Here is a 26,647-nt window from a genome sequence, read left to right as displayed (position 1 = left end):
GGAGAGATTACAGCTCTTACCACACCATTTCTGAAAACTTTAAAATAGGGTTATCTATCCTATTCCCTTTATTGTCTGGTTTTTGAGCCAACACCTCAATGGGAGTGAATGGAAAGACCAGTTCACGTTCCATTAGAACCCAGTCTAGGTCTGAATTTATTGCTGCCCAGTGTTTACACAGCTTGCACATTTCAAATGAGATGCTGTACTGTTTTGTGTTGGGTAGGGATAAACCCCCTTCTTTTCTCGGTTGGTACAGTCGACCAGGATTGATCTGCGGTCTACCACCATCCCAAAGAAAGGGTTTTATCATATTATTACATCTTACGAAAATTTGATTGATTGATTGATATACCTTTATTAGTCCCACAAGGGGAAATTTCATAAGGCTGCCAACCTATTGCACGCAATGGCGGCGCCATCTTACCCTCCGACCATACATACATTACACAAAACATCACATGGGGAAGACAGGTCAGAGAGGTATAACAATGGAAAATGCACCACATGAGGAAAGATAAGGAGAAATTGAGGTGAAATACAAACTGGTATCATTCCAATGAAATAATTGATCAGAGGAGCTGCTGCCATCTTTAGCGTATTTACTTTGCCCCATAGTGTCAAGTGCAGCTTACCCCATTTCTCCAAATTAGTTTTAATCGTAGTAAGTAGTTTTCCTACATTATCATTCATAATTTCATCAACATTCAGATTAAGTATTATTCCTAAGTATTTCATCCCTTTTTGTAACACATTGAAATTGAAAGCTGATAATGAATTAGCAATACATGTTTGATATATTGGCATTGCCTCCGACTTATGCCAGTTAATTTTGTAGCCTGATAACTTAGAGAATTCACCAATAACATTTAGCAATTTTGTTATAGAATTGGTAGGGTCCTGAAACACCACCAAAATATTGTCTGCATATAGAAATAATTTATGTTCTCTCCTCCCTCCATTCACACCCACAATACTTGAATCTTCCCTAATTTTAATAGCCAGGGGTTCCAAAAAGATAGTGAACAGGGCTAAGACTACAACCCTGACGGGTAGACCTGGAGATATTAAAAAAAGGGGACATCAGCCCATTGGTGAGAACAGAGGCTTTCAGCCCTGTGTCTTAACTCATCTACAAAAATTATCACCAATTCCAAATCTTGACAATGCGGTGAATAAAAAACTCCATTCAACCCTGTCAAAAGAGTTTTTCTATAAAAAAAAATAATGAATGAAAATTTGACTTTTAGATTTTCAATATCTTTTTCAATATGTTTATTTTCAATAAACTGACATTTGTTCAGCTGCTGAAAAGAGTAAAACAGCACAGAAACTAATAAACAGCTGACCTGAATATTTATGTTATTACATGTACTGAAAACAAGATGTAACCAAGTGAAAAACACGGTCAGATGTTTGTAAATGTATTCACAGCGGTCAGCAATCACGCAGGAAACTGAATTTATTCAACACTGCATGAAAGTGGGAAATCATAGAGAGACTGGTCTGAGGCTGTGCAGGGACGTGTTTTCTCATTAATGACGTTTTTTTTATCATCTTTTATTTAAAAAACCCATAAAGTTTCAATAACGTTTCTTCAAAAAACACCAAACTCTTTGATGTAAGTCTCTGTCTGACGAGGAAGAGTTCATCCGAAGAGTTGACAGCAGCTCAGATTAGAGCTAACAAAAGCAAAACCAGCCGAACATCAGCTGCAGGAGGAGACCAAGGAGAAAGACTTGCACCTCTGTCTTCGATCGCCTTTCCCGCTTGTCAAATGTGACGAAGGAAAGAGAAGTTTGGTGATCCCAATCTAGCTGCTTCTTACTGTGATGTTGACATAGCTGCCAAATGTCTGAAAGATGGACTACAAACAGATTATCTTACATACTTTACCCAATCTGTTGTCTGCTAGATAAATAAAACCTGTCAGTTCATTAGATAATAACTGCAAATAAACGGGAGAAAACAGCTTGTAAAGGAAGTCCTTTTCAAATGAGATTCTCTCCCTGTTGCAGAGATGATCCAGAGTAACTCCTCATTCATTTGGGATTTCTGTGACTGCCATCAGATTCATCCATGATCGTCCTAAAGGCTGAAACACACCTGACAAAGCTCCTGCAAACCGAGCTGAGAGCAACACTTTATTAAAACTCTTCATTTTTATTTCTTTTACAGGCCCGTCTTCAGATTTCAGTCAGTAGTTTATTAATGAACATTAACACTGTCATTTATCCTTACTTGAATATTGTATATTGTATATTGCATAGCTTTCTTGTTATATGTAAAATTGTATTGTATTTATTTAAATTTTTATTTTTAATTATTTTATTTGCATTTTTTAATCTAGGGTTTGAGAGTAACGAAATTTCTATTCTCTGTATGTCCTGTACATGTGGCAGAATTGACAAATAAAGTTGACTTGACTTGACTTGACTTGACTTAACACGACCCAAGTGGAACGGTGTTGGTTTATCGGGCTGGGACAGAAAGCTGTTCATGATTATTAACAATCTGTGTGTGTGTTATAAAACTGTCACTGTGTGACCTTCCTGCAGCTTCAATATTTAAACTGTCAGGAAATAAACTCATTCATCTTAATTAGCATCTTGTCTCCATGGTGATAGAGACGCAGTGAATATGTGAGTGGCCTTGAGCAGAGACCAGGTGTGCACTGGATTCATTCTGTAATCAGTCAGAAGATTATAATGTCACCCGATGCATTTTATTAACCACTGAACTGGTTGCTCATGCCTCGTGCTTTTATTTAGAAGGGGCTGTAGCAGAGTAAGTCCAGCAGGGGGCGACAGAGTAGAAACTTATTCTGTCAACAGTTTACTGCTCACATGATTAAAATAGTTTTGAAGTCATTATCAGTAAGTGCAAACAGACTAACCTTAAATTAGTTTAATTAACAGTAAGTTGAAGACCCTGCCCCCGGGCAATGCTTTAAAGGTTCAGACTGGGTTCAAGTTCAGGGTCAAGGTCCTGGGAAGTCCTCACAAACACCAGAACACGTGTGTGTGTGTGTGTGTGTGTGTGTGTGTGTGTGTGTGTGTGTGTGTGTGTGTGTGTATGTGATCCTTGGTCAGCTGTTGCTCTTCTTGTCTTTCTCTCTGAACTTTGGCCATTTAGACTCGACAGCAGCTGTCCCCTCTGAGCCAGACAGGAAGAGAAATCTGAAGGTGTGAATACTTAGCGTCCAGGTGGAAGCGCAGTTGCGAATCGGAAAACTTAACGTCATGACAACACTTACAGAAGCTTTGTTTTACTGCAGGTCACAACTATCCTCCATCCAACTGACCACTCAGATTGCTGAGACTCATCCACCACATGAAGCAAAAGTTTCTTAACAACAAGAAGACAGTTTGACAAAGTTCACCTGCAAGTGAAGTCTGTAAAAAACAACATAAATGTATTTTGAGAAGAGACAAAGGCTTTAGGATCACTGAAACTCAGCAGAGTCCATAAAAAGAGAAAAAAGAAATTACTTCTCTTCTTCTTCAGTGAATAAACACTGTTTACATCACAAAAACAGCCTGTTCCTATTGGCTGTCCATTTTCAGTGTAACAGTTTTATTTCTTTTCATTTCCAGGTACATGGACACGTTTTATTAAAAAGGTGTGCAGCAGTCTTTGAGGGGTGTTTGCTTTTATGTCATTAGTGTGTCAGAAATGTTCACCAATCAGGAACAGTGTCAGCACACAGCAAACAAGCTGCCTCAGCCAGTAAAACAACACTTCCCGTTTTATCAACTCTGCAGAAGCTTTGATTTTGCATAAAGAAAGCACCTGCAGCTGCATTCAACAAACTGGAAGTATTAAGAACTGGGAATACAAACAACTTGTAGGTTGAGTCTTTTGTTGATGAAATGTTAATTAAATAGGTAAACATGTGGTTATATTTGAACTACTTTAACCAGAACTTCTTCACCTGCTAACATGCTGTACTCTCATTGGCTGTCAGCTCTTAGGTTCAGGTTAGTAGCACATGCCTGTTATGAATTAATGAGTACTGTCTCGGGCAGTTTCAGATACAATCTCAAACACATCCGTCATAACATTTGAGTCGATTGAGGTGACTCAGAAACAATCAATAATCAGGGTCACCTGCAAAGTTTGACGTCACACAGGGCATTAACCATGGTGTTAACCTCCGAACACACCGGAAAAACAGAGTCTCTGCTGAGTTTGTAGAAAGAACGCCAGCTGCAGCTTCCACAGGTGAGAGGAGAAACTGGAGGAACAGGTGTGCTGTCACACGACAGATTCCCTCAGGTTCTCATCTTGAACAAACTCATGAGTGCTGCACGGCGGGGCGGCGTGGAGAACAAACTCGCTCTGAAGCTCTACCCGGGTGGGATGCACCTGACCTGAAGCCGTCTGCTCGTGGCTGCCGCTGTACGGCTGACGCAGTTCTTTAGAAAGAGTTGCTTCTGTCTCTGGTGGCTTGTCCTGTCGTCCGTCCAGCTTCTCTCCGTATTTGTAGGATGCCCGTTTGACCTTGCCCCGCTGAAGGAGGTGCTTCCTGTACGCTCTCTGGATCACTGTCGCTGCTACCTCTTCCTGTTTCCTCCGCAGAGTACTGCTGATTGGTTCATATGACTCCTGTATGTCATAATGATCACAGCATCAGAGACAAATAATATTTCTGACAAGCTGTCAAAAATGTTTTTGACCAATTGACTCTTTTTCTTCATTAACTGAATATGAACAGATAAAAATGCTGCTCTGTTACAAAAACACTGAGCTTGATCTGCTGCATGTTCACCGACACATGAAGAGCCCACGAATCGCCTTCTAAATATGTCTCTTCATTTCCCGTCAGGACAGAAATGTGTTGTGGCCATTTTTGTTGAATTCTTGTGAATCATAATTTTTATCCATTATAACATACTTAAGCTATTTCGCTATTAAAGTCTGTAATTAAAAGTTTAATTTTGGAAAAGTTGTTTGGACCCTCGCATTAACTCAGAGCATGCTTGGTGGAAATGTTTTCCTTGTTGTCAGCTGGTGAGACGGGAGCGTTTTTAAAAAGATTTTTTGACCACTCTGTGAACTTGTGGAATTAGATTAACTTTTGTTTATAAGTTGTAAGAAATGATTTGGTTCATAATTTTGCAAGAAATAAACAGCATATATTTTTCAAAGAGTCACGTTGGAAGTGCGTTCTGAAACAAACCACCTGCTGCCACCTCAGGCCTTTTCTTGGATTATTCTGTTTTGAAGCTTAAAAGGCCGTGACACAGAGGTTAACCATCTTAACCTCATTAGACACCAATCCTAACTCTAGCTCTGGTTGCCAGAATATGTAAGTTTTGATTTTATGAGATTGTTTATCTGGGTCTTTGGTCTGGCCAAAGAACATACTCATTCTGACTGACACATCAAACATACTTACGTTTTTTGCATTTTTCTCTTTTCTCCAAAGATTTCTCCACAGATTCATTTGTCACTTGTCATTTACGTGTATATGAGAGCTTTGTGTGACTGTTAGACATCTCAACATGAAATAAAAATTTAGACAAGCTAAGCATGAAGCTAAGCTATAAACAGGTCTCAGATGTAATAACAGCTTCTACACAAATTCAAAGCAGTACTGAAAGGAAACCAATTACTGGTACTTAAATATGCCCATGTGCAAACTCTCCCAAGAACTGTACATGACACTGGTAAAGACTTTATGATAGAATAGAACAGAACCTTGGATGGGTTGTTGGCTGTGAACTTGTCTTCCATGTTGCCTTTTAGAGCGTCCATGGCCCCGGAATCACCTAAAACCTATAAATGTAATATAATATAGTATAATATAATAAAGATCCAATAGAATAAGCTGTAAATGTGAGCAGGTGAGGTTACCTGTGCAGTGAGAGCAAGCAGTATGTCCAGACAGTGCAGCTTTTCTCCGGGTACCAAAGGCAGGTCCATTTGGATCAGGGTGGCAGCGTTGGGTTTGGGAATCCTCAGAGGATCCTGCAGAGCATCGCAGAAGTCTGACAGCTCACTGAGGAACACATTAGAATCCACAGAACTTAATTCTTACAGAGAGAACACCACACTCAGATTAGAGCCAGACTAAAACACAGGTGGACTCACCTGTAATGTATGAACTGTGAGGCATCGGGGTCAAACTTTTCCCAGGTTTCATAAAACATCTCAAAGTCATCTTCACACAGTGGGTCGCTGCTCTCCTCTGTAGCTACATTGAAGTTCTCCAGGATGATGGCAATGTACATGTTAACCACCACCAAAAAGGACATGATGATGTACGTGGTGAAGAAAACAATGCCTAATGCTGGGCTGCCGCAGTTCCCTCTGACAGTCGTTCCTGGGTTTTCAAAGCCTGGGTCGCAGTCTGGGGGCGTGTTCATGATGGGATTTAGCAGACCATCCCATCCTGCTGATGTGGTGATCATGAAGAGGCAGATCATGCTGTTTCCAAAGTTCTCAAAGTTAAATATGTCGTCAATCATCGCTTCCTTCTTCACGTAGGCAAAGTTAGACATACCAAAGATGGAGAAAATAAACATGATGAGGAAGAGAAGGAGACCAATGTTGAAGAGAGCAGGAAGGGACATCATCAAGGCAAAGAGCAGCGTCCGGATCCCTTTCGCTCCACGAATAAGACGAAGGATTCGGCCAATACGAGCCAATCGGATCACACGAAAGAGCGTAGGTGATACAAAGTACTTTTCTATGATGTCAGCAAGGAGAAGGCCTAAAGGAAGGACGGAAGGAAAAAAGAAAGAAGGTGGAAAGGGAAAAGAAAGTATGAGATTCTTCTATTAACGTGTGAATTAAAAAACAAAAATATTAAATATTGTCAGTTTCCTCAAACATGGATTCACCTGCAATGGAAAATATAACCACCACAAAATCAAAGATATTCCAGCCGACGGCAAAGTAGTGCTGCCGCAGAGCGATGATCTTTAGACCGCACTCTGTGGAGAAGATGATGATGAAAACAAGGTTGACCCAGTAAAGGATGATTTCTTTGTCCTTGCTCTGCTCATCTGTTTCCACCATCATAGTCACCATGTTGAGACAGATCAACACCATGATGAGAACGTCAAAAAAACGTTGGGTCACCAAGTCAAAGACCAGACCCTGAAACTTATTCTGGACACAAAAAATAAAGGAACCATTTAAATCTTGCTCCATCCCAAATGTTTAAATCCTGTTTTCTGCTCACAGGGAGTAATCAAACTGACCTCAGGCCGTGGGATAGGTTTCTGAGGTGTCTTAGAGCCCAGTTTCTTCATGGCGTTGTAATACTTCTTCTGCTCCTCTGTCATGAAAATATCACTTCCTCCCAAGTAAAGAAAAAACAACACACAGTCAGCTGGCAAATAGAAATCCAGTAATAAGTGATTGATGTCAGTGAGTAAAAACCTATCTTAGCTTTCTGCTGGTTGAAGTTGTCTATAATGACTCCGATGAAAAGGTTGAGGGTGAAGAATGAGCCAAAGATGATAAAGCAGACGAAGTACAGGTACATGTACAGGTTGTCCTCATACATTGGCTGGGACTCCACCTACACTCCCAAGAATGTAACCATGGTAACCAAGATAAAGGTTAGGATGAGAATGAAAACTGTTGACTGATGTCATTCTCTGGGGACACTATTTCAGGGGTTAGGGTGTTGCCATCAGTGTTGGGAAGGTTACTTTTTAAATGTATTCCACTACAGATTACATGCCTCAAAATGTATTTTGTAACGTATTCTGTTACTTTACTCAATGAGAGTAACGTATTCTGAATACTTTGGATTACTTAATATATGATCATGCTTTTTACAACTACACGAATGTCCTATTGCTGTGTGATTTATTACTATTACTGAAGGTTACTCTCCACACCAACACCAACTAGATGTTTAAATCTTAATATAAATGAGTAACAGTAGGTGGACATTAGGTAAGGCTGCACTTTTTGCAGCGATCTCGTATAGAAAACTATTCGTATATAAAACAGGTCCGTGGCTCCGAACCGTAGTAAAGGGACCTCTGGCTAATACGTCGGGTTCGTGTCGGGCTCGTAGCTGAAAACTAGCTTTACTTTGTTGTCTGGGTCGACTTTGCTAGCGAGAGACAGAGAGAGGCGTTGAAAGGCTGCTCCAATGGAGCTTATTGTTTCAGAGGAAACACGAACACTGTACAGTCTAGTCTTAATAGCTTACTTACAACTGGGCTCGTCAGGCACTCTGTTTGGCTGCAGTGGTTATTATTATATTTACATGCTTCCAGCTCCCGTTTCTGCTCGATGACAACTCGTACTTTTCCTTTTTCTCCCACCTCGCGCTCACAGACACATAACGGGTACAGCAGTCCATTCTCCCTGCAGCACGGACTACACTGCCCATCAGGCTACATGCTTTAGGGCTATGACTGTAACACTCTGCTATTGCATTCATATTAAATCATTTTTTGAATAATACATTTTAAAATAATATTTCTTCACGTTATTATGCGGACCACAAGTAGAGGTAACATGGGCCGCGAGATAGAGACACAGACATTTGAGCCTCATAATGCGTGTTTTGTTTGGGTTTCCACCGGCGTGGAATTACCAAAAATAGAGCATAGCCAAACATATGAAACAGGAAAAGACCACCATGTAATCCATTTATTTCAACAAAGTAACTGTATTCTGAATATCATCTTTTAAATGGTAACTGTAACAGAATACAGTTACTCATATTTTGTATTTTAAATACGTAACACCAGTACATGTATTCCATTACTCCCCAACACTGGTTGCCATTAGATATCTGATTTCCTTTACCGTCTAATGGGCATTGTTTAGGAATCCAACAAAATGAAATAAGCTAAACTGTTGTGATGGCTTAAATGTTTTTCTTAGGTTTACCCGACTAACCACAATAACTCAGAAGCACGGAAACGTTCTGACATGAAAAATTCTTGTCCCTTTCCATCAGACTTCATTTTTAAATACACAAATCTGCTCACAAGTAGGAGATCTGTGCATCGGTATCAGCACAGTCTCAGTAACCGTTTCAGTACAACTGACCTCTCTTGAGTCTACTGCTGCATACATGATATCCATCCAGCCTTTAAATGTGGCCTGAAAGACAAAAGTCCTGAACATCAGTTTCAGCTGTTCATCTACTGCAAGAATCAGCAGGTAAAGACCCACAAAACATCATGACAGTAATATCTGATCAGTGAGGTCAGTAGAATTATTCTGTATTGAGCTATTGGGTTATTTCTCTGTGAAGTCACAGGTGTTCAGACTAACCACTTGCAGCAGAGACAGGTAGCCCATTCCAACATTGTCGTAGTTGATCTTCAGGTTCTTCCAGCGGACCTCAGTGAAGTTTTCCTGAATCAGAGCCAAACACTGGGTCTTGTTGTCAACCCTTTCAGGGAGAAACAACTCCTCCGATGTCTCATTGAAGCAGTAATAAAACTTTCCTGCAAACAGGTTCACGCCCATGATGCCGAAAATCAGCCAGAAGATCAGACACACAAGGAGGACGTTGAAGATTGATGGGACTGCTCCAACCAGAGCATTAACCACCACCTGCAGTGAGAAAGCAACCAGTCAAACACAAATTTACTAGCAGCCTGAGACCCTCTTGACAGGGTTGTAGACATGTGCTAGCCCCACCTTCATCCCCTCAAAGCGGGAGAGGGCTCTCAGGGGCCTCAGAGCTCTTAGGGTCCGCAAGGACTTGATGGCTCCCAGCTCAGAGTATCCCAGGATATTTGCTGTTAGCGACACCAGAGACACCTGAAAGACAAATGACACTGGTGGTGAAGTCAGAGTACTAATGTCCTCCTAAAGTAGACTGTTACGCCACAGGGTGTGAGGACCCCAGAATAAACACTGATTTAAAACAAGCTGTGCATGAACAGAAGTCTGTATGAAATATTCAGATTTATTAGCAGTTTCTCCATGAACCTGGAGGAATGGAAACCTGTCCTTATTACTGTGGTGGAGTCTCCCTAATGAAGCTTATGCACAAGTTCAATAAGGAATATCTGTCACATATCTGTCTGTTTTCCCGGTATTGCGGCTAATCTAGGCTTTCATTAACTCTCCCACACTGTGCAGCTGATTTTGACATCACTGCTCTAGTCCAGTCATCTTTTGTGGGTACTATAAATCTCACTGTGTACCCACTCCATTGCAGACCCCTTGGTACAACCCTCCTCCTCCCCATCACCACCTCTCATGACTCAGCCTCCGTTCAAGTCTCCATCTTCATTTCCACCACCAGCGTCAAGATTCCTAGGGGTCCAGCCCTAATCCCTATCACCAGTGGGATTCCGTTCTGCTGTGATGGGCCATTGTAGTCGAACCACCAAATACCTCAAACTGAATTCTGAACATCAATAAATTATGTTCAAATCCTTCTAATGATCTCTCCTTATTAAACTATATGCAAGTGTCTGGGGAGACACTGGGGAGCCATGGACATCCATGTTTGTGTCTGTAGAAACCCTCGTTGTGTTTAAAATATGTGGAGGTAAGGCAGAGGTCTTTAGCTCCACTCCAGTGGAGGGGTGGTGCCGCGGGCTCAAGGGGCAGTGCCAGGAAAGCTAAGTTCCAGGTGGCGGAAATTAGCCTGATGAACTCTTTTCCCTTTTTTAGTGACATCGGGGACTGGCAGACGAGTGTGAAGTACATGAAGCATTGTGTGTTTAATATAACCTGCAAAAACACTAGGAACAGTGACTGAACGCTGTGTGGGTCAAACAGGCAGACTGTTGTTGATTCAGTGAAATTGAAGTAGAATTTTTAACCTCCCGTGTTCACATTCCTGTTTATAGAAATTAGTGCACATTTAATGAGATGCAAAGTATGTAATAATTTAAAATAAGCAAACAAAAACAATCTTAATTTCTATCTGGGATGTTTCATAATGTCTGTCAGTTGTATCATAGAAAAACAAAAGATAAACATCAACAGCATCTTTGGTAATCATCCATTCTGTTCTTACATCTACAATGAGGAAGTCAAGCCAGCACCAGGCGTTGGTGAAGTAGGTCTTGAATCCATAGGCGACCCACTTGAGAACCATCTCCACCACGAACACGTAGGTGAACACCTGATCCGCATACTCCAGGATCGTCTTTATGACCCGACGCTGCTCCATGTAGATATCTTCAAAAGCCTGTTTTCAAATCAGCTTTAGTCACCACATGGAAAGGAGTTCACTGTGTAGTGCATCCGCTTGTAGAGTGATATTTATTAAAATAAACCAACACAGACATTTTCAACAAGATTAAACTGCTTTCTACACTTGATAGACACAAACACTTTTATACTGCTTTAGTTTATTCCTCTGATAATTTTACCAAACTCATTTGCTAAAATACAAAAAAGTGGCTCAACAGTAAAGGACTTGGTTCTTTTTGTCTTAAACGGCGAGTTATTTTTTAAAAAGGCCTCCATTCTGATCACACCAAAGAGCTCACAGGTCACTTTGGATTGTATCTTGCAGGTATTTTCAGGTAGTTCCAGGTATTCCAGGCAAAGGTATTTTCAAGATTAAGATGATATTTCTCTTCAGTTTCAGACATCAGCAAACTGATGGTGATGGCACCATCAGAACACTTGTTACAAACACTAAGAGTTTATCATGTCACTCACTCAGGCATTCAAACCTGACCTCTCGGTTAACCTGTCACTTAAATTCTGAGTTTATTTAAAGCCTAATCATCTCAAATGAAAAGGAGAACGGAAGTGCAGAATAATCCGTTTCTGAACAAGAAGTTCCAGTTGCACATTTTACATAGTGAAAAAATAAAGTTTGAACCTTACCCATTTTTGTACACTACTCATAAAAGTTAGAGGACCACTGTGAAAACACATTAGTCCTCAGTTGGAAAAAAACCACACTGGATATCTGTACCGATAAGAGCTGGGTAATGTGTTAGGAGTGAAAGGATGCCACAATGTTTGATAGAAATTAAAATTATCAACCTACATCAAGCGTGTCGAACTCCAGGCCTCGAGGGCCGGTGTCCTGCAGGTTTTAGATCTCACCTTGGGTCAACACACCTGAATCACATGATTAGTTCATTACCAGGCCTCTGGAGAACTTCACGACATGCTGAGGAGGTCATTTAGCCATTTAAATCAGCAGTATTCGATCAAGGACGCATCTAAAACCTGCAACCTGCCCCCTAACCCTGGAGTTGCCCATCCCAGACCTACCTACAGACAACATCCTGAAAATCTAACTGAAAAAAGGATGCAGCAGGCTGGTCTATTTTGCTGAAATTTCATTGCAGCAACCAACAAATGGCACTCTGTAGTTTGTGTTGTATGCATGGGTGACAATGTCAGAGCCTCTCTCTGATAAGATGATGCTCCTGGACAGTCTGAGGTGCCACCTGGCGGCGTTGGATGGATTGAAACATAACGTCCCGGTTGTGTTCTATCACATTTGGGTTAGGCAAGCGTGTGGGCCAGTCAATTGTTGATCCTGTAGTGTTCCAGGAACAGTAATTTCAATAACACGAAAGCAGCTTGAAACTGAGCTTCATAAAAGTTTAATTGACTTGATGCTGAATGCTGATTAAAAGGTGTTTCTTTGAGTTGTCGTGTGTTCATGTAGGGGTATTTGTTATATCTCACCTGTAAAACCTGAAGCAGACATATTAGTAGCCGACATGTGGTTGCCCACACTGTCTCCACAGGTTAGTAATCACTGCACAAATACGAACCAGTCATTTCTGACCTGCTCAGTCACATGATCAAAACAAACCAATCAGCACTGAGAAAACTGAGCAGCAATCAGAATTATGAGGATTAATAAAACAAAAATATTACAAGCAGAACAAAACATAAAAAACTCAGAAGAAGAAATGAAGGTTTTACCAGAGCACCGCTGCTCAGCAGGATCATGAATATGATGAATGTCTCAAAGTAGTTGTTCTCTACAATAGTGAAACAAGTTCTCCTGAAATTAAACCAGACTTTCCCACGGCCCTGGGAAGTGTCTATGTCCAGGAGTGGACAGCCACTGTAAAACTCTGAAATATCAATTAACAAACAAATGCAGTGTTTGAATTGGCCAATGAAATCACAGCACACATTTAACTTTGCAGTCGGTCCACAAGGAACGCTTCACCTTATAATCACAATCGCTAATGTGTGTCTATGAACGCATGCATGTGCCTACTGTCGCTGCAGCAGTCCACAGGCGTGTTTGTTTCTTCATCTTCCTCCTTTGGGACTTCAGGACGAAAATCTGCAGTACTGCAGACTGATGACATGTCGCCCTGAACAAAAAGAGAGCAGTTAAACTTTGATAAAGACAACACTAATACATAATTACTAAAACTAATCCAACACTAGTGACATTAATAGAGGAGCAGAGCCTAAATTACCTGTGTTTACCTATACTAGCTACTGCGTCATGCTGCTGTGAAAAAAGGTCCATAGAATAGAAAGGAACAATAACAGGGATTACTTGTGAGTACTTCTCTTCTCCATCCAGGTCATCTTCCTCTTCCTCTTCATTTTCACGTATGTCAAAGTAGGACTCGGCCTCGGCTATTGGGACCCGCAGGGATGCAATGTTATGGTAGTTACTGGTCAGGATGCCATGGTTAAAGCTAGAGGCTTTGTCATGGGGCTCTGGTTCATCTGAGGTCACAAAGGTCATAGGTAATACCTCCTTCATCATTGTGTCGTCTTCCTCACAACTGACTGCTAAAGTAAATGGACATTAAATCCAATTTAAAGCTTTTTTTCTTTACACATAACACAAATAAACAATAAACATCTGAAACATGGCTTGTACCACTGGACTGGTCTTGGTTGACTTGTTTCTTATTTCTCACTGAAGCCGAGATGTGTTCCAGGATCCAGAACTTGGTCCAGGCCACAGCCTGGTTAATCCGGTTTATGGCGATTTGTAAATTGTTTTCTCCTTCATCTTCTGGAGCTGCTAGATTATCACCACTGAAAGAACTCAGCAACAAGGCCAGGAACAGATTCAGGACCTGCAACAAAAGGGAAAAGCTTTAGAAACAGATTCATGGCCTAAAATAAGAAGAAACTAATTTAGGAACACTTTCAGAATGAAAAAATAACAGTTTTATCAGTGAATGCAAGACAGGCACTGCTTGCTCAGTAAAACCTATAACTCAATATCAATTAAACCAAAACATGAAAGCAATCTCTCGCCTCACATCTCAGTGTTCTGTCACAAAGCTTCTCTCATTGCTTGTTTACGTCATCCTTTGATTTACTGGCATCTTGTGGGTGCATTTAGCTATCATCTCTGGAAGCAGATTTAAATCTACTTGGCCTGGGCTTGGCAAGCCTGTGGAGCTCCAAAGGCAGCTCAAATGAAGTTGGACTCTGGCAGTGTCTGATGCAAAAAACTTGAGTGTGGTGAGAGCATGGAACAGCACTTTTGGACAGCCTCAAAGCAATTGTGGCAAGCTAATGTACAACTCATAATTCATATTTATGTGTTTTTGTGGATTTGGAGAAGGCATTTGACCACATCCCTTGAGTATCCTGTGACGGTGACCAGGAGAAAATGTCATTGTTCCTTGTGAACCCAAAATTCAACAAATGAACAGACTCACTCTCCAGTATCCCGACATAGATACTGGAGAGTGAGTCCCAGGTGGTTGAGGAGTGTGATCCCCCTGTAGTTGGAGCACACCCTCTTTTCCAGCTTTTCACAAATGGAAATGAGAGGCACTGTCCCAGGACTCTACTCAACATTGCAAAGGCGTGTCAACCAAGAGAGCCTCACAACATCCAGAGCCTTAAGGAACTTAGGGCAAATCTTGTCCACCCCAGGGGCATAGCCACGGACCAGTTGTGTGAGTCATCAGACGGTTTATCAGAGTCGCCATGAGGCCGTCAAAAAGTGCTGTTCCATGGTCTCACCAAACTCGTCCCACGCCCAAGTTTTTGCATCAGCCACTGTCAGAGCCCAATTCGTTTAGCCTGCCAGCACTTGTCAGCTGCCTCTGGAGTCCCACAGGCTAACCAAGCCCAATAAGACACCTCCTTTTGCCTGACAGCTCCCTTGATCTCCCGTGTTTCCCTTGCAGCCGTAGCCCCTTGCAGTAACCACAGCAATGGTGTGGAGGTGTGGAACATGATCTAATGGAACTCAATGTCACCAACCTCCATTAGAATGCCTTAAAAACTCCGCCAGAGGTGGGAGTTGAAGAGCTTTTGGATTTGGGCCTCTGTCAGACGTTCCTAGTGCACCCTCATGTTTGGGTACACCAGGTTTGTTTACCATCTCACCACCAGTGCACCAATGTGCACCAATCTGCATGACAAATATCCTTGGGCAAGATACTAACCTCAGGTTAATCTCTGATGCATCAATGCATGTGAATGTTAGATAGAAAGAGCATGGAAAAAAAAATCTGCTGTGAATGGTTGATGAGGCTTGTGTTAAAACAAAAACGCTGGGTTTATCGTCTTTGCTTGCCTTTCTGTAAATGTCACCATATACCTTTGACTTTCAAAACCTGAAACAATAAGAAACAGATTTAGGAAAAAGTACTTTCTAGTCAGATACTCACCACCAGGTTTCCAATAACCAGGACCATCATGAAGACAATCAGACACATGGTCTGATCCGACACCTCCATACAGTCCCACATGGTCTCGATCCACTCACCGCACAGCACCCTGAAGATGATGAGGAAGGAGTGGAAGAAGTCATGCATATGCCAGCGAGGAAGCTCACAGTCCTCTGCAATGCGACAGACGCAGTCTTTATAGTTCTTCCCAAACAGCTGCATGCCGACGACAGCAAAGATGAAGACAATGATGGCAAGAACCAGAGTCAGGTTCCCAAGAGCCCCCACCGAGTTCCCGATGATCTTTATCAGCATGTTCAGGGTTGGCCAGGACTTGGCCAGCTTAAATACTCGCATCTGTAAAGGTGAAGAGGCATGTGAGATAAGGGTGAGAAGACAGACTAGCACTAATATCATTTTTCATTCACTTTCTGAGTAAGTGATGATGGTAATGACAATGATGATGATGCACTGACCAGTCGGAATGAGCGTAACACTGATAGGCCCTGAACGTTAGCTAATCCCAGTTCAACCAGACTCATGGTGACAATGATGCTGTCAAAGATGTTCCAGCCCACCTACAGCCATGACAAAAAGTACAAAAATGTTACTATAGGAACAGCTGTGAATCATCAGTAAACAAACGCAAAGTCTGACCTGGAAGTAGTAATACGGGTCCATGGCCAGAAGCTTAAGGACCATTTCAGCTGTAAAGATACCTGTGAAGACCTGGGGGTTTAGAGGTGAGGGGTCAGACATCCAAATATGTTAAGATCTTTACTGTGTTTAACAGAGTGTAACATTCATGTGAGCTGAATGCATCTAATCAGGATCACATTGTATGACTCTATCACTGACCAGATTCCCAACACTCAGCAGCTCCTCAAACTCCTCTGTCATTGGATAATGCTCCATAGCCATGAAGACAGTGTTGAGGACGATGCAGATGGTGATGGTGAGGTCCACAAACGGATCCATAACAATGATGAAGAGCCACTGCTTGAGCCATCGCCAACAGCCACAACAGTTCCACTTCAGGAAGATGTCAGCGAACACATACCAACATGGAGGACACGGCCTCTGGTCATCCTCAAATTCTGAAAGTCACAGCTGATTGGTGAAGCATGAGCTTTATTGAGATTTTCTCTAAAGGTCCTGACGTGCACATATCACATACAAATGTCACAGAACAATTAAATGGGATTTATGCAGTGTTCATTGTAAGACAAAGAGCTTCACAGAGGTTATAAGTACAGTGAAGGCTTTCTGTTTGTGTTATGCTTTTGCCCTGCATACTGTCACAAGCCAGAGATCAGAAGTCAAGCGAGATTGTTTAAAATTTTAGACTGAATTTCTATCTCCAGGTGAAGAAGGTTAATTTTCATCTCCCTTGTTCTTGCTGTAGCTATTACTCATTACCACTGTGGTTTAAATCTCTCCTCTGGAGTCTTTGTTCATTTCACCTTCTGCTGCATAGCAGTAGCTCAAAGTTAAATTCAACCTTTGGTTTAACATGTTTCTGCTGTTTGTGGGAAATACATGAAAGCTGCAATTGATTTGAGCTCATTAATGTGCCTGTAAACATTTTAGACCAAATGTATTTGAAAGCAGCTGAACAATGACTATAGACATTTATGAACATTGGAGATGATGCTATTTGGACACTGTAGGTTGGTATTTTCAGCTGCAGCAGCTGTGATTTGGGACAGATGGCTGATTGAACCCTCATGTTTATCTGGGTTTATGCTAACTTGGACTCACTGAGGATGGATTTTGTGCCTCCTTTCACTTTCAAGCCAAAGATCTTTCACATATAAGGCCAGGTGTTAACCACTACACCACAGAGCCACTGAACACTGTTAGTATAGCACAGAGATTTTACCAGAGACTTCAAAATGCTTTTAAAGAGACTTTACATAGGGACCATTCAAATGAACACGACCAGCTGCGTTTTTCCCGCAAGGTGCTCGACGTCTACCTCTGAACAGTTTGACCTGGTTGGTCATAATGACAGGACATCCCACAGGTTCTGTGTTAGAGGTAACATGACACAGGTGTATGTACCTTCCATTGCATTGTGCTCTAGCTTGTGGCTGTTTAAATCTGTAGATGAATTTTTCTTCTGCAGTGTTGGGTCTGCATCCTCTAACAGCTCTGCCGTCCTGGTTGCCTGCTGTAATAAAACAAAGATTCAGCTGTGTTTAAATGATCCTGTGCAAGTTTTCATGCCTGTGATCAGACCTCCTCTTCTCTCCTCTTCAGCGCCTCCAGGATCTGAGCGTACTCCTCCTCCTTCTGTTTGGCTTCAGCGATGGTGGCTTGATTCTGCTCGGCGTACGCCATGGCGACCACAGCCAGGATGAGGTTAATGAGGTAAAATGACCCGAGGAAGATGACGACCACAAAGAAGATCATGTAGGTTTTACCGGCGGCTCGCAACGTCTGCATAGAAACAAAAGAAGGACAGGTGGGCGGAACTGCTGTATGTGCTTTGGCTCTTGGTTTGTCTCATAATATATAAGATGTATGACACTGTTGCCCTGTTTATGTTCTCATTTAATTCTGCACTCATTTATTTTGTGTTTATTTGGTAAAATGGTAAATGGCCCTTCTCTGTGCTGACGTCACACAGGTGTATTTGTTCTCTTTATGATGTTTATATCTGCAGTTATGCTGTTTCAAGCTGTCAAATATTTCAAACGTCACACAAATATTTTTCATCCTAAATGAAACCGAATGAAACGTAACATGGCAATGCATCATGGGAAGTCAGGAAACAGACTGTATCTCAAAAATGGATGTAATGTCCAAATGGCATCCCTAAGTTCTCCATATGTTTCTTCCAAGGAGCCAGATTGTCTTGTAATTTAAAAAATGCTCTTGACCAATAGTTTTTCACGTTTTTTCAAGCTTTTTCAAAGTTCTTCTTTTTACATTGGATGTTTTTTCATCCATTTTCAATCCAGTCCTTGTCCCTGACCATTTTCAAATGAAATTTTTTTCTTGTGTGTATTGAGCCTCTGAACTCTAACCTATAAATCATTAAAGCATAAAAAGCTCTTTACTCAAGGGACAAACCAATGTTGTGGGAAACAGAGTGAAAAGCCTGAAGTATGCCAAATTACACAAGAACTGAAGTGAAAATCAGTCACGACAGGTCTGATGGAGCTACGTAATATTTTAAATCATCATCAGTAGAGTAGTCATTGGTCAGAAGTTTCCATCCATCATGAGCATGAATCTCGTAGTATTTTAGGGCTTTTGATGGTATCGGTGAACTGCAGTGAAGGATTGTATGTCACACATCATAAATCACTTTAAAAAACAAGAATTGGATGCAGAGGTTTGTGTACATACAGGCTGACACAGACACACACACAGACACACACACACAGAGACACAGACACACACACACAGAGACACACACACACAGAGACACAGACACATACACAGACACACACACACACACACAGACATTTAAATTTGATTGTATTCGATGGTTTGGGCCCCAGGAAGACATGAAACCACTGTTGTGGAGGCTAATGGGGTTCCTTACAAATGAATAAACCAACAATAAACACACACACACAGAGACAGACACATTATATTGATAAAGAGAGCCAATTTCCCCCATACTGGCTTCTCTTCATTAGCTCCCTGTTAACCCTCTCAAGGCAGGCGTTGCCGATTTGCAACAGTTAAAAACTAACAACCTGATTACCCCACATACATATTTTATGAGTTTTTTTTACTCAGAAGTACCACTGCAGGACTTGGTTGTGCATTAGCAACAAAAAGTTTAATTTGAGCCTGAGAGGGTTAAATTTATTATGAATTTAAAATCCTGCTCCTCACATACAAGGTCTTAAACAATCAGGTCCCATCTTATCTTAAATGCCATAACACCATCCTAATAGAGCATTTTGCTGTTAGAGTGCTCTCTAATATTGTAGGGTGTAGATTTTCAAGCAACTTGAGATAATTGGTGTGAACTGCTTCTATCCAAACATCAGTTTTCATTAGGAAAGAGTTTAGTGAACTCAAAAGCCAGTTAAGTAGTCGGTTTACTTTCTCGCAGAGACCAAATGGCTCCTGATTGATTGGAAAGTATGCAGCTTTTTCTACATGGAGGATGTGTCCATTTTTACAGTTTGTGGAAACAGCCTATAGTGGACCAGCGAGTTACTGACCAGCTGGAACAGATTTTCCCAGAAGTCCTGAGTCATGAGTCTGAAAAGAGCCAGGAACGCCCAACCGAAAGTGTCGTAGCTGGTGTAGCCGTAGTTTGGGTTTCTCCCTGCCTTCATACAGACGTAACCATCCGGACAGACCCTGGACACATTGTTGTCATCATCTGTGCTCATGTTAACATTACTATTATTGCCATTTACTATTATTTGTATCATTATGTTGACATACCCAGCATCAGAGCTGTTTCCACACAGCAGAGCATCAGCATGACCAGGATAGTAGTAATGGTTCTCTGTGACAGACAGACTGGGGTTACAGCTATGTTCTTCAGAGAACCTTAATCCTAACCCTTAAAGTATTCCTACCTGGGTTGTTGATGTACTCGTAGAAGTCAAAGTTACTGCTTCCCGTGTTGTTGCTGTAAGTGTCATTGCCATAGAAACTGGTGTTAAGATTACTGTCTGACGTGTGGTTGCTAAGAAATGGTGGTGGCATCAGGACACATTTTTGCCTCAGGTTTCCCATGAAGAGCTGAAGACCAATCAGAGCGAAGACACTGAGGCAGAAAACTGTCAGAATCATGACATCAGCAAGCTTCTTCACTGATTGGATGAGAGCTCCAACAATTGTTTTCAGACCTGCGGATTGGATGGGTGTTAAAGTCTAATCACAAACATCAAAGTCATCACTACAGGGAGACGAAAATCGCTGAAGTTTGTTTGGTGGTTAAACACGTTTTTTGTTTTTTAGTTGCACTTAACATCCAACATCTAGTCATACACACACACACTGACCAGGGATGACGGTAATCGTTTTAAGAGCTCGAAGAACTCGGAATGTCCTCAATGCCGACACATTTCCCAAATCCACAAATTCCGTCAAATATCTGGAATAGACACATCATCAACACCTTCATCTCTTATCATCGTCACTATTTTCATAATTTTTTTCACCTTTGTAATCATTCTAATCATCGTCACTTGCATCATCTTCCTTTAATTACTAAATGTTGTTTGAAATTTAACTATGAAGATGGAATATAAATAGCTTCCATCTAAAATAAAATATTTTGCTTTTACAGTTAAAGCTGCTTCTGAGGCTTCTTTTTTTCATTTTGCCAAATAAAATGAAATAAAATTACATCTTAATAAAAAAGCACCGTTTACAAAGCCAGTTATTTTATGAACCGTATGCTGTCTGATTAATACATCAAGTGTATGATTGATTATTACGCCATGCTGATGACCATGAAGTCCAGCCAATTCCACGGGTCTCTGAGGAAGGTGAAGTCTCCGATGCAGAATCCTCGAGACAAAACTTTGATAGATGCTTCAAATGTGTAGATGCCTGTGAACACATATCTGTTCAACAAGGAAACAGAGAAAATAAAAAACATAAAACTCATATCAGCAGGGTATTATAGCAGCAAAGCAAAATCCCCAACTGGACTTAACACTGGATTTCTGACCATTACATATGTCTGTGTAGGTATCGGTCATCCAGGTCATGGTGGAGTTTGGAAAGAAAGTGACAGTTTTGTGAGGACATTTCACCTCTCATCACCTGACCATCTCACTCAGCTGATCAGGTTGGCTTGTATAGCAGGTACTAGTGATATTGTGTACATGATGGATGCATCACGTCACCCACTTGTTTTCTTATTCTCATGTCTCCATCACTCTGGAACAAGGTAAACCTGTACTCATCAGACCAAGTGACCTTCAGCACCCAGTCCTTGTGCTTTGTAGCAAACTAAGAGTTGCCTTCACATATATGCGTGCTCTTACTTTCACGATTAAACAGGATTTCCTCTGCTGAAGTTTTACAATATGATCAGGATTTTTTTCTTATCACATTTCATGGAGGGAAATGAGAGTTTACATATATTCTTCCAGCAGAAATCAGGTTGCAGAGTGAAACGAGGAAAGTAAAGGAGAGCTGTGACACTTAATTATGATTTAAATCAAACAAACTTTGATTCAGTTAGCTTAATGTTTGATTATTGTTTTTAATGTGTCATGTGACTTCAACATGGTACTGTAACCACGTGCCTGGGGCGAACTAAACAACCAAATGACCAAAGCTGCTGAGACTAAGAATCGCTGCTGGAATACAAGAAGTCAAAAGAGGGAACGTGGGTTTTTCCAAAACATTTCCCTCAGAGCACTTTTTCCAGCTGTTGCAGATCTTTCTCTCAGCTTTCTGAGAATCTCTGTGCTCACTGATAAACATGTCACGTGGTGTCATAGAGACATCTGCAGAGACCCACCCACGATTATACTCCAGGGTCATCTCAGACAGCCACAAAACATGAAAAAAAAAACCCCACACAATAACCTGAAACGTGATGTCACTTTAGAGAGTGTGTGTGTGTGTGCGTGTGTCTGTGTGTGTGTGTGTGTGTGTGTGTGTGTGCGCGCGCGCGTGCATGCATGGACTCACTCGACTGTCTTGCTCCATGCTGGTGGGTCACTCATCGTCATAAACCCACAGTTGGTCAGAATCGTTACCATAATGAACAGACTGAATAAAGTTTTATTTGTAAGAAAAAAATGTCATCCTGTTGTCATAAAGGCATACTGTGACATTATGCAGGTAGGGTGTAAACTATCGTAAAGGATATGAATGAATGAGGACCTTGATGGCTAAGATCCTGAGTGGGTTGAATGGACTCAGCAGGTAACAGGCGGGCTCAGCATTAAACCTGTAGATCACGTTTCCTTTACTGAGCACAATGAAGGTCTGCAGAGAGACAGACAGGTGAGACACAGGTGACAGGCAGACAGGTGGTATGGTGTTTCTCACCATCAGTATCAAATGATAACTTGTAGACTGGTTGGGTAAAGTCCCACACAACCTCAAATATCCTCGAGAGGATAAAGAACTGGTCCATTGTTTCAACCATGACAAAAACTGCTCCTCCTGAATCCAGTGTTCTAGTAACAAATGAACTCTTGTCTCTGGTACCCTGACATAGACAATTCCAGGAAAACTCAAGACGCTGTATAGATGGAGCACCCACCCTCCAGTTCTCTTTCATAATGATGGGGACCACCTTCCCAGTCTGCCAATCCAGAGGAACCATCCCAGAGCTCCACATTGTGTTGCAGGTGTGTCAACTAGGAATGCCCTACTACAGTGGTTCTCAAGCTTTTCACAATGAGTACCACCTCATAAAATATATGGCTCTTGGAGTACTATCCTTATCAACGACATTAAAGTACAGTAGTATCGGCCTAATAAACACCATATACAGTTTACACAGACAATTTTCTTATGAATGTTATTTATTTTAACTGTCATAAACAGGATGTGACGAGTGATAATAATAACAACTGTACTGCATTAAACCATTCACAGCAGGTGGAATATCCGATCGTTAAGTGATGACCTGATGAATCCTGCTTCTGGGTCCAAACTACTCTGCATTTATTAAGGCTGTTGTGTTTTTAGCGTGTTCTCTTTGTATCTTGTTTTATTTAATCTGAAACAGTCAGTGATCACTGTCAGCCTCTCTCGGATTTTACCATTACTATTCATTTTTTAAGCTCAGTTTTTAAAACCTTACAATGTAACTACAGCCCAGCCCATGCAGCAGAATGTTAATGACTAACCTTCTATTGCAGTTGTTCTCCTGACTGAAAATTGGTCCATTAACAGCATCCTGCAATGTGATTACATTTGTTCCTAACCATCGGGAACCCTCTTTGTGTGGAAAAAAAAATTGCGTTCGTCCTCCAACTTCAGTCACTGCTGTTTGGTTTTCTGTCTTCATTTACGTTGACAGTGAGAGCACTGCTGGCTGCGAAGGTTTACCACTCACTTGCAGAAGAAGCAGATCGCATTCTCCTGGCTACCAGGAGCTTCAGCATTCAGGCGATAGTTCCCAACTTACTGACGACATCTCCCGCGCCCCCACCAATTCTCCCGGGGGCCTCCGACTCATCGATGGTGGCTGGGAACGTGGCACCTCGGCACCGCAGAAAAGGGCTGTGTTTTTACCATTAGCGTGACTGCCCTACAACATCCAGGGCCTTTAGAAACTCATGGTGAACCTAATCCACCCTAGGAGCCAGGCCTCCAAGGAACTGCTTAACTGTGTCAGTGACTCACCTCTAGTATTAGGCTAACTAAGCCCAATTCCTTCCCTTGTTCTCAGACTCTGCTAGCTCTACAGAAGCTATGCCAATAGGATTCAGGATGCCCTCAAAGTATTCCTTTCTATGACCAACTCAGCTGGAGTAAGCAACAACCCACCCTGCTATAAACAGTTTAATTTCAGCACCTCTTTCCCCTTGTGAGATTTTGCTTCAGCTATATCCTGAGTTCCCCTTGGCCTGTCGGTACCTGTCAGCTGCCTGTGGAGTCCCACAGGCTAACCAAGCCCAATGGCCCAGTGGCTCTATTCCCCTCTGGTGTCCACAATGTTGATTAGGGATCACGAGAGGTATCAACCGCTTTGCAGCTGCATCTCCTTGCAGCAGCCTAATCAATGAAGGTGTAGAACATTTCCAGCACACCCCCATGATATATTTGGGTGTGCCAGGTGTGTCTGGCATCTGCCCCTGCTACCTGATCCAACTCACCACCAATTGGTGATCAGTTGGCAGTTCAGCTCCTCTCTTCACCTGAGTGCTCAGAACATATGGCCGTAGATATGATAATACAATTACAGAAATGTGTTGTACACTTATGGACATCCTTATGTTCAAACATATATTTCTTTAAACAAAAACACCTTCTTCGACTGGTAGAAAGGATCCAACTCCTCCAGTGGGGTGTTGAGAAACTCAGGAGGTGGGTCTCCATATATAAGGGGAAGAGGTTTTCCGGCCTCCAGGTCACTGGCTGGTTTAGGAAGATCTTCCTCTGCAATCTGTGACACAGCCAGAGTATGGATTATATGTTTTCAGAGTCCTGATTACTTATCCTTAGCTGATCAGTCAGTATATTATATACCTCAATGTTGTTCTCCTTTCTTATCTGACATTCCTTTTCTTCAGCTTCATGGCGCCGTTGGATTTCCTCCAGTGATGCTGGCGTGAATCGTTTAAAAAACTCTGAACCAATAGGGGGCAAAAGAGGTGCCATGTTGGCATCATGCAGAATCTCCTGAACTTCCCTAGTTCACCTGTCACCTGTAGGGAAAGAAAATGCAGGGGATTTAAGCCCTTCATTAGAAAGGACACCATGATGTCACAGTGAAACTAACTAAAAGCGAACTAAGTCAAACAAGAACCACAAGAAAAATGTGACTGTGAATAAAGCGTGAATAATTACGAGAATCAATCAGAAAGTTCACTGGTAATCTTAAATGACGTGACTATTAAAAGTACGTTCTACCTTCCTGGAGCGTTTAAATGTTGTTCACAGCGATGGGCTCAACACTTTCTCTCATATTTTAGAGTCTTTACCTTGGGCTGGAGCTTCCTGCCGTCATGTGGTAGTCATAAATAAAGCTGAATCAAAACTACAACATTAAATCAGAATGCAGTATCTCACTATACTTCACTTGAGCTTTCATGTTTTCAGTGTTGCTGGTGTTGACCCCACCCTTGCGTTACTATGGCACCAGCAGCTGTTGGGAGTCATCAATTTAACCCTTGGGTGTAAAATTACAGTGAGTACGATGACCTGGCTCATTCCAACACACACACACACACACACACACACACACACAGACACACACACACACACACACACACACACACACTTCCTTTCAGTGTTTCTACATGATTTTCTTTCATACCCTCTTCACCTCTCATTGAACCCCTACATTGTTTTGTATTTTAGCTGGATATAAACTCATCCACCGTGACTCCGACATGTAGCATGTTATAAAAACTTCTTTCAGTGAATATAATCATCACTATTGATCACACTGACGATTGACTACATTTTACAGTAGACTCAGCAGAGAAACTGCATGTCTCCCAGCTCGTCTGTCAGCTCAGTGACTCTGCTGGTTCCCACAAATATTAGGCTACAGGAAGCTTAATAGAGACGCTCACACACACTTTAAATCAGTCCAAAGAATTCATTATTACCTCAAACACTAAGTAACACCTGTGTTAAAATGTTGTTTCATCGCATGTAAAAATAACAGATTTAAAATAAATGTAATAACTTTCACTAGCATCAATCAGAACAAACACATTTAACGCTTCGTTAACATTCAGCTCAAAACATTAACTCTCATTAAAAGTGCCACTGCTGTGGAAACACAAAACACACACACACGCACATTCATGAACATACAAACACATGAAAGCACAATAGGTAAAATGTAACCACAGAAAATCTGATGATGGCACAAAACCAGGCTTACAGTGAGAGCTGCTGTAGCTGCGTCCTCTGATTTAACCTGAAAGTGTGTGTGTGTGCATTTATATGTCTTTGTTTGTCAATGTGTGCATGTGTTTGTGTGAATGTTTGTGTGTCCATCAGTGACATGTCATTCAGCCTCTTGTTCTGGTGATAGCCGGCGCCACACACAGACTGACAGACAGTAATGTTTTGATTCACCACAAGATGGCATCAGAGACCACTTTACATCACTTTACATTCACAGTGACCATTTTAAGTTCCTCCCAAATAACCCATTATGACTAATAGTAATAAACATCATTCATGACAGATTAAATCTGACGTCTGTCCAGACTTTGTTATTCTTTAGCTCCTGTCCCGTTATTAGATTTAGCTGTGTGTATTCCCAGGCGTCTCTCCTTGGCCCTCATCAGCTCTTGTATTTATTCCCTCAATTTGCCTTAGTCCATTGTCACATCATCTTGTTTCCTGCTTATCGTACCTCCTGTTTTGTAATTTTCCAGAGTTCAAGTCAGTTTCCTAGCTGCCAGTGTGTCTGTTTTTTTGGCATGTTGGTTTTCCATCCATAAAAGATTATGTCATTTGAATGC

At 41.6% G+C, this 26,647-nt stretch overlaps 1 protein-coding gene across 1 annotated transcript; it reads right to left on the bottom strand.

Annotated features, from left to right (window-relative positions):
- Positions 1-1,334: 1,334 nt before the first annotated feature.
- scn4ab (sodium channel, voltage-gated, type IV, alpha, b) lies at positions 1,335-24,848 on the bottom strand. Its single transcript, XM_084924862.1, has 30 exons — positions 24,690-24,848; positions 24,469-24,606; positions 22,354-22,472; positions 22,173-22,262; positions 20,963-21,091; positions 20,525-20,616; positions 20,096-20,368; positions 19,959-20,022; positions 19,730-19,871; positions 17,781-17,981; positions 17,604-17,712; positions 16,398-16,636; positions 16,197-16,268; positions 16,016-16,117; positions 15,540-15,896; positions 13,781-13,982; positions 13,448-13,689; positions 13,157-13,256; positions 12,853-13,007; positions 10,967-11,140; positions 9,631-9,753; positions 9,259-9,543; positions 9,031-9,084; positions 7,397-7,534; positions 7,212-7,316; positions 6,849-7,119; positions 6,097-6,718; positions 5,860-6,004; positions 5,704-5,781; positions 1,335-4,608 (listed from the first exon to the last, which is right to left on the bottom strand). The coding sequence occupies exons 1-30, from the start codon at positions 24,819-24,821 to the stop codon at positions 4,258-4,260; spliced, it is 5,304 nt and encodes a 1,767-aa protein (XP_084780988.1). The 5' UTR covers positions 24,822-24,848; the 3' UTR covers positions 1,335-4,257.
- Positions 24,849-26,647: the final 1,799 nt, after the last annotated feature.

Source organism: Perissodus microlepis, chromosome 4, assembly GCF_051167445.1.
Source record: "Perissodus microlepis isolate ML-2025 ecotype Zambia chromosome 4, ASM5116744v1, whole genome shotgun sequence".
Classification (NCBI taxonomy): domain Eukaryota; kingdom Metazoa; phylum Chordata; class Actinopteri; order Cichliformes; family Cichlidae; genus Perissodus; species Perissodus microlepis.
This window is presented reverse-complemented; position numbering and strand designations above follow the sequence as displayed.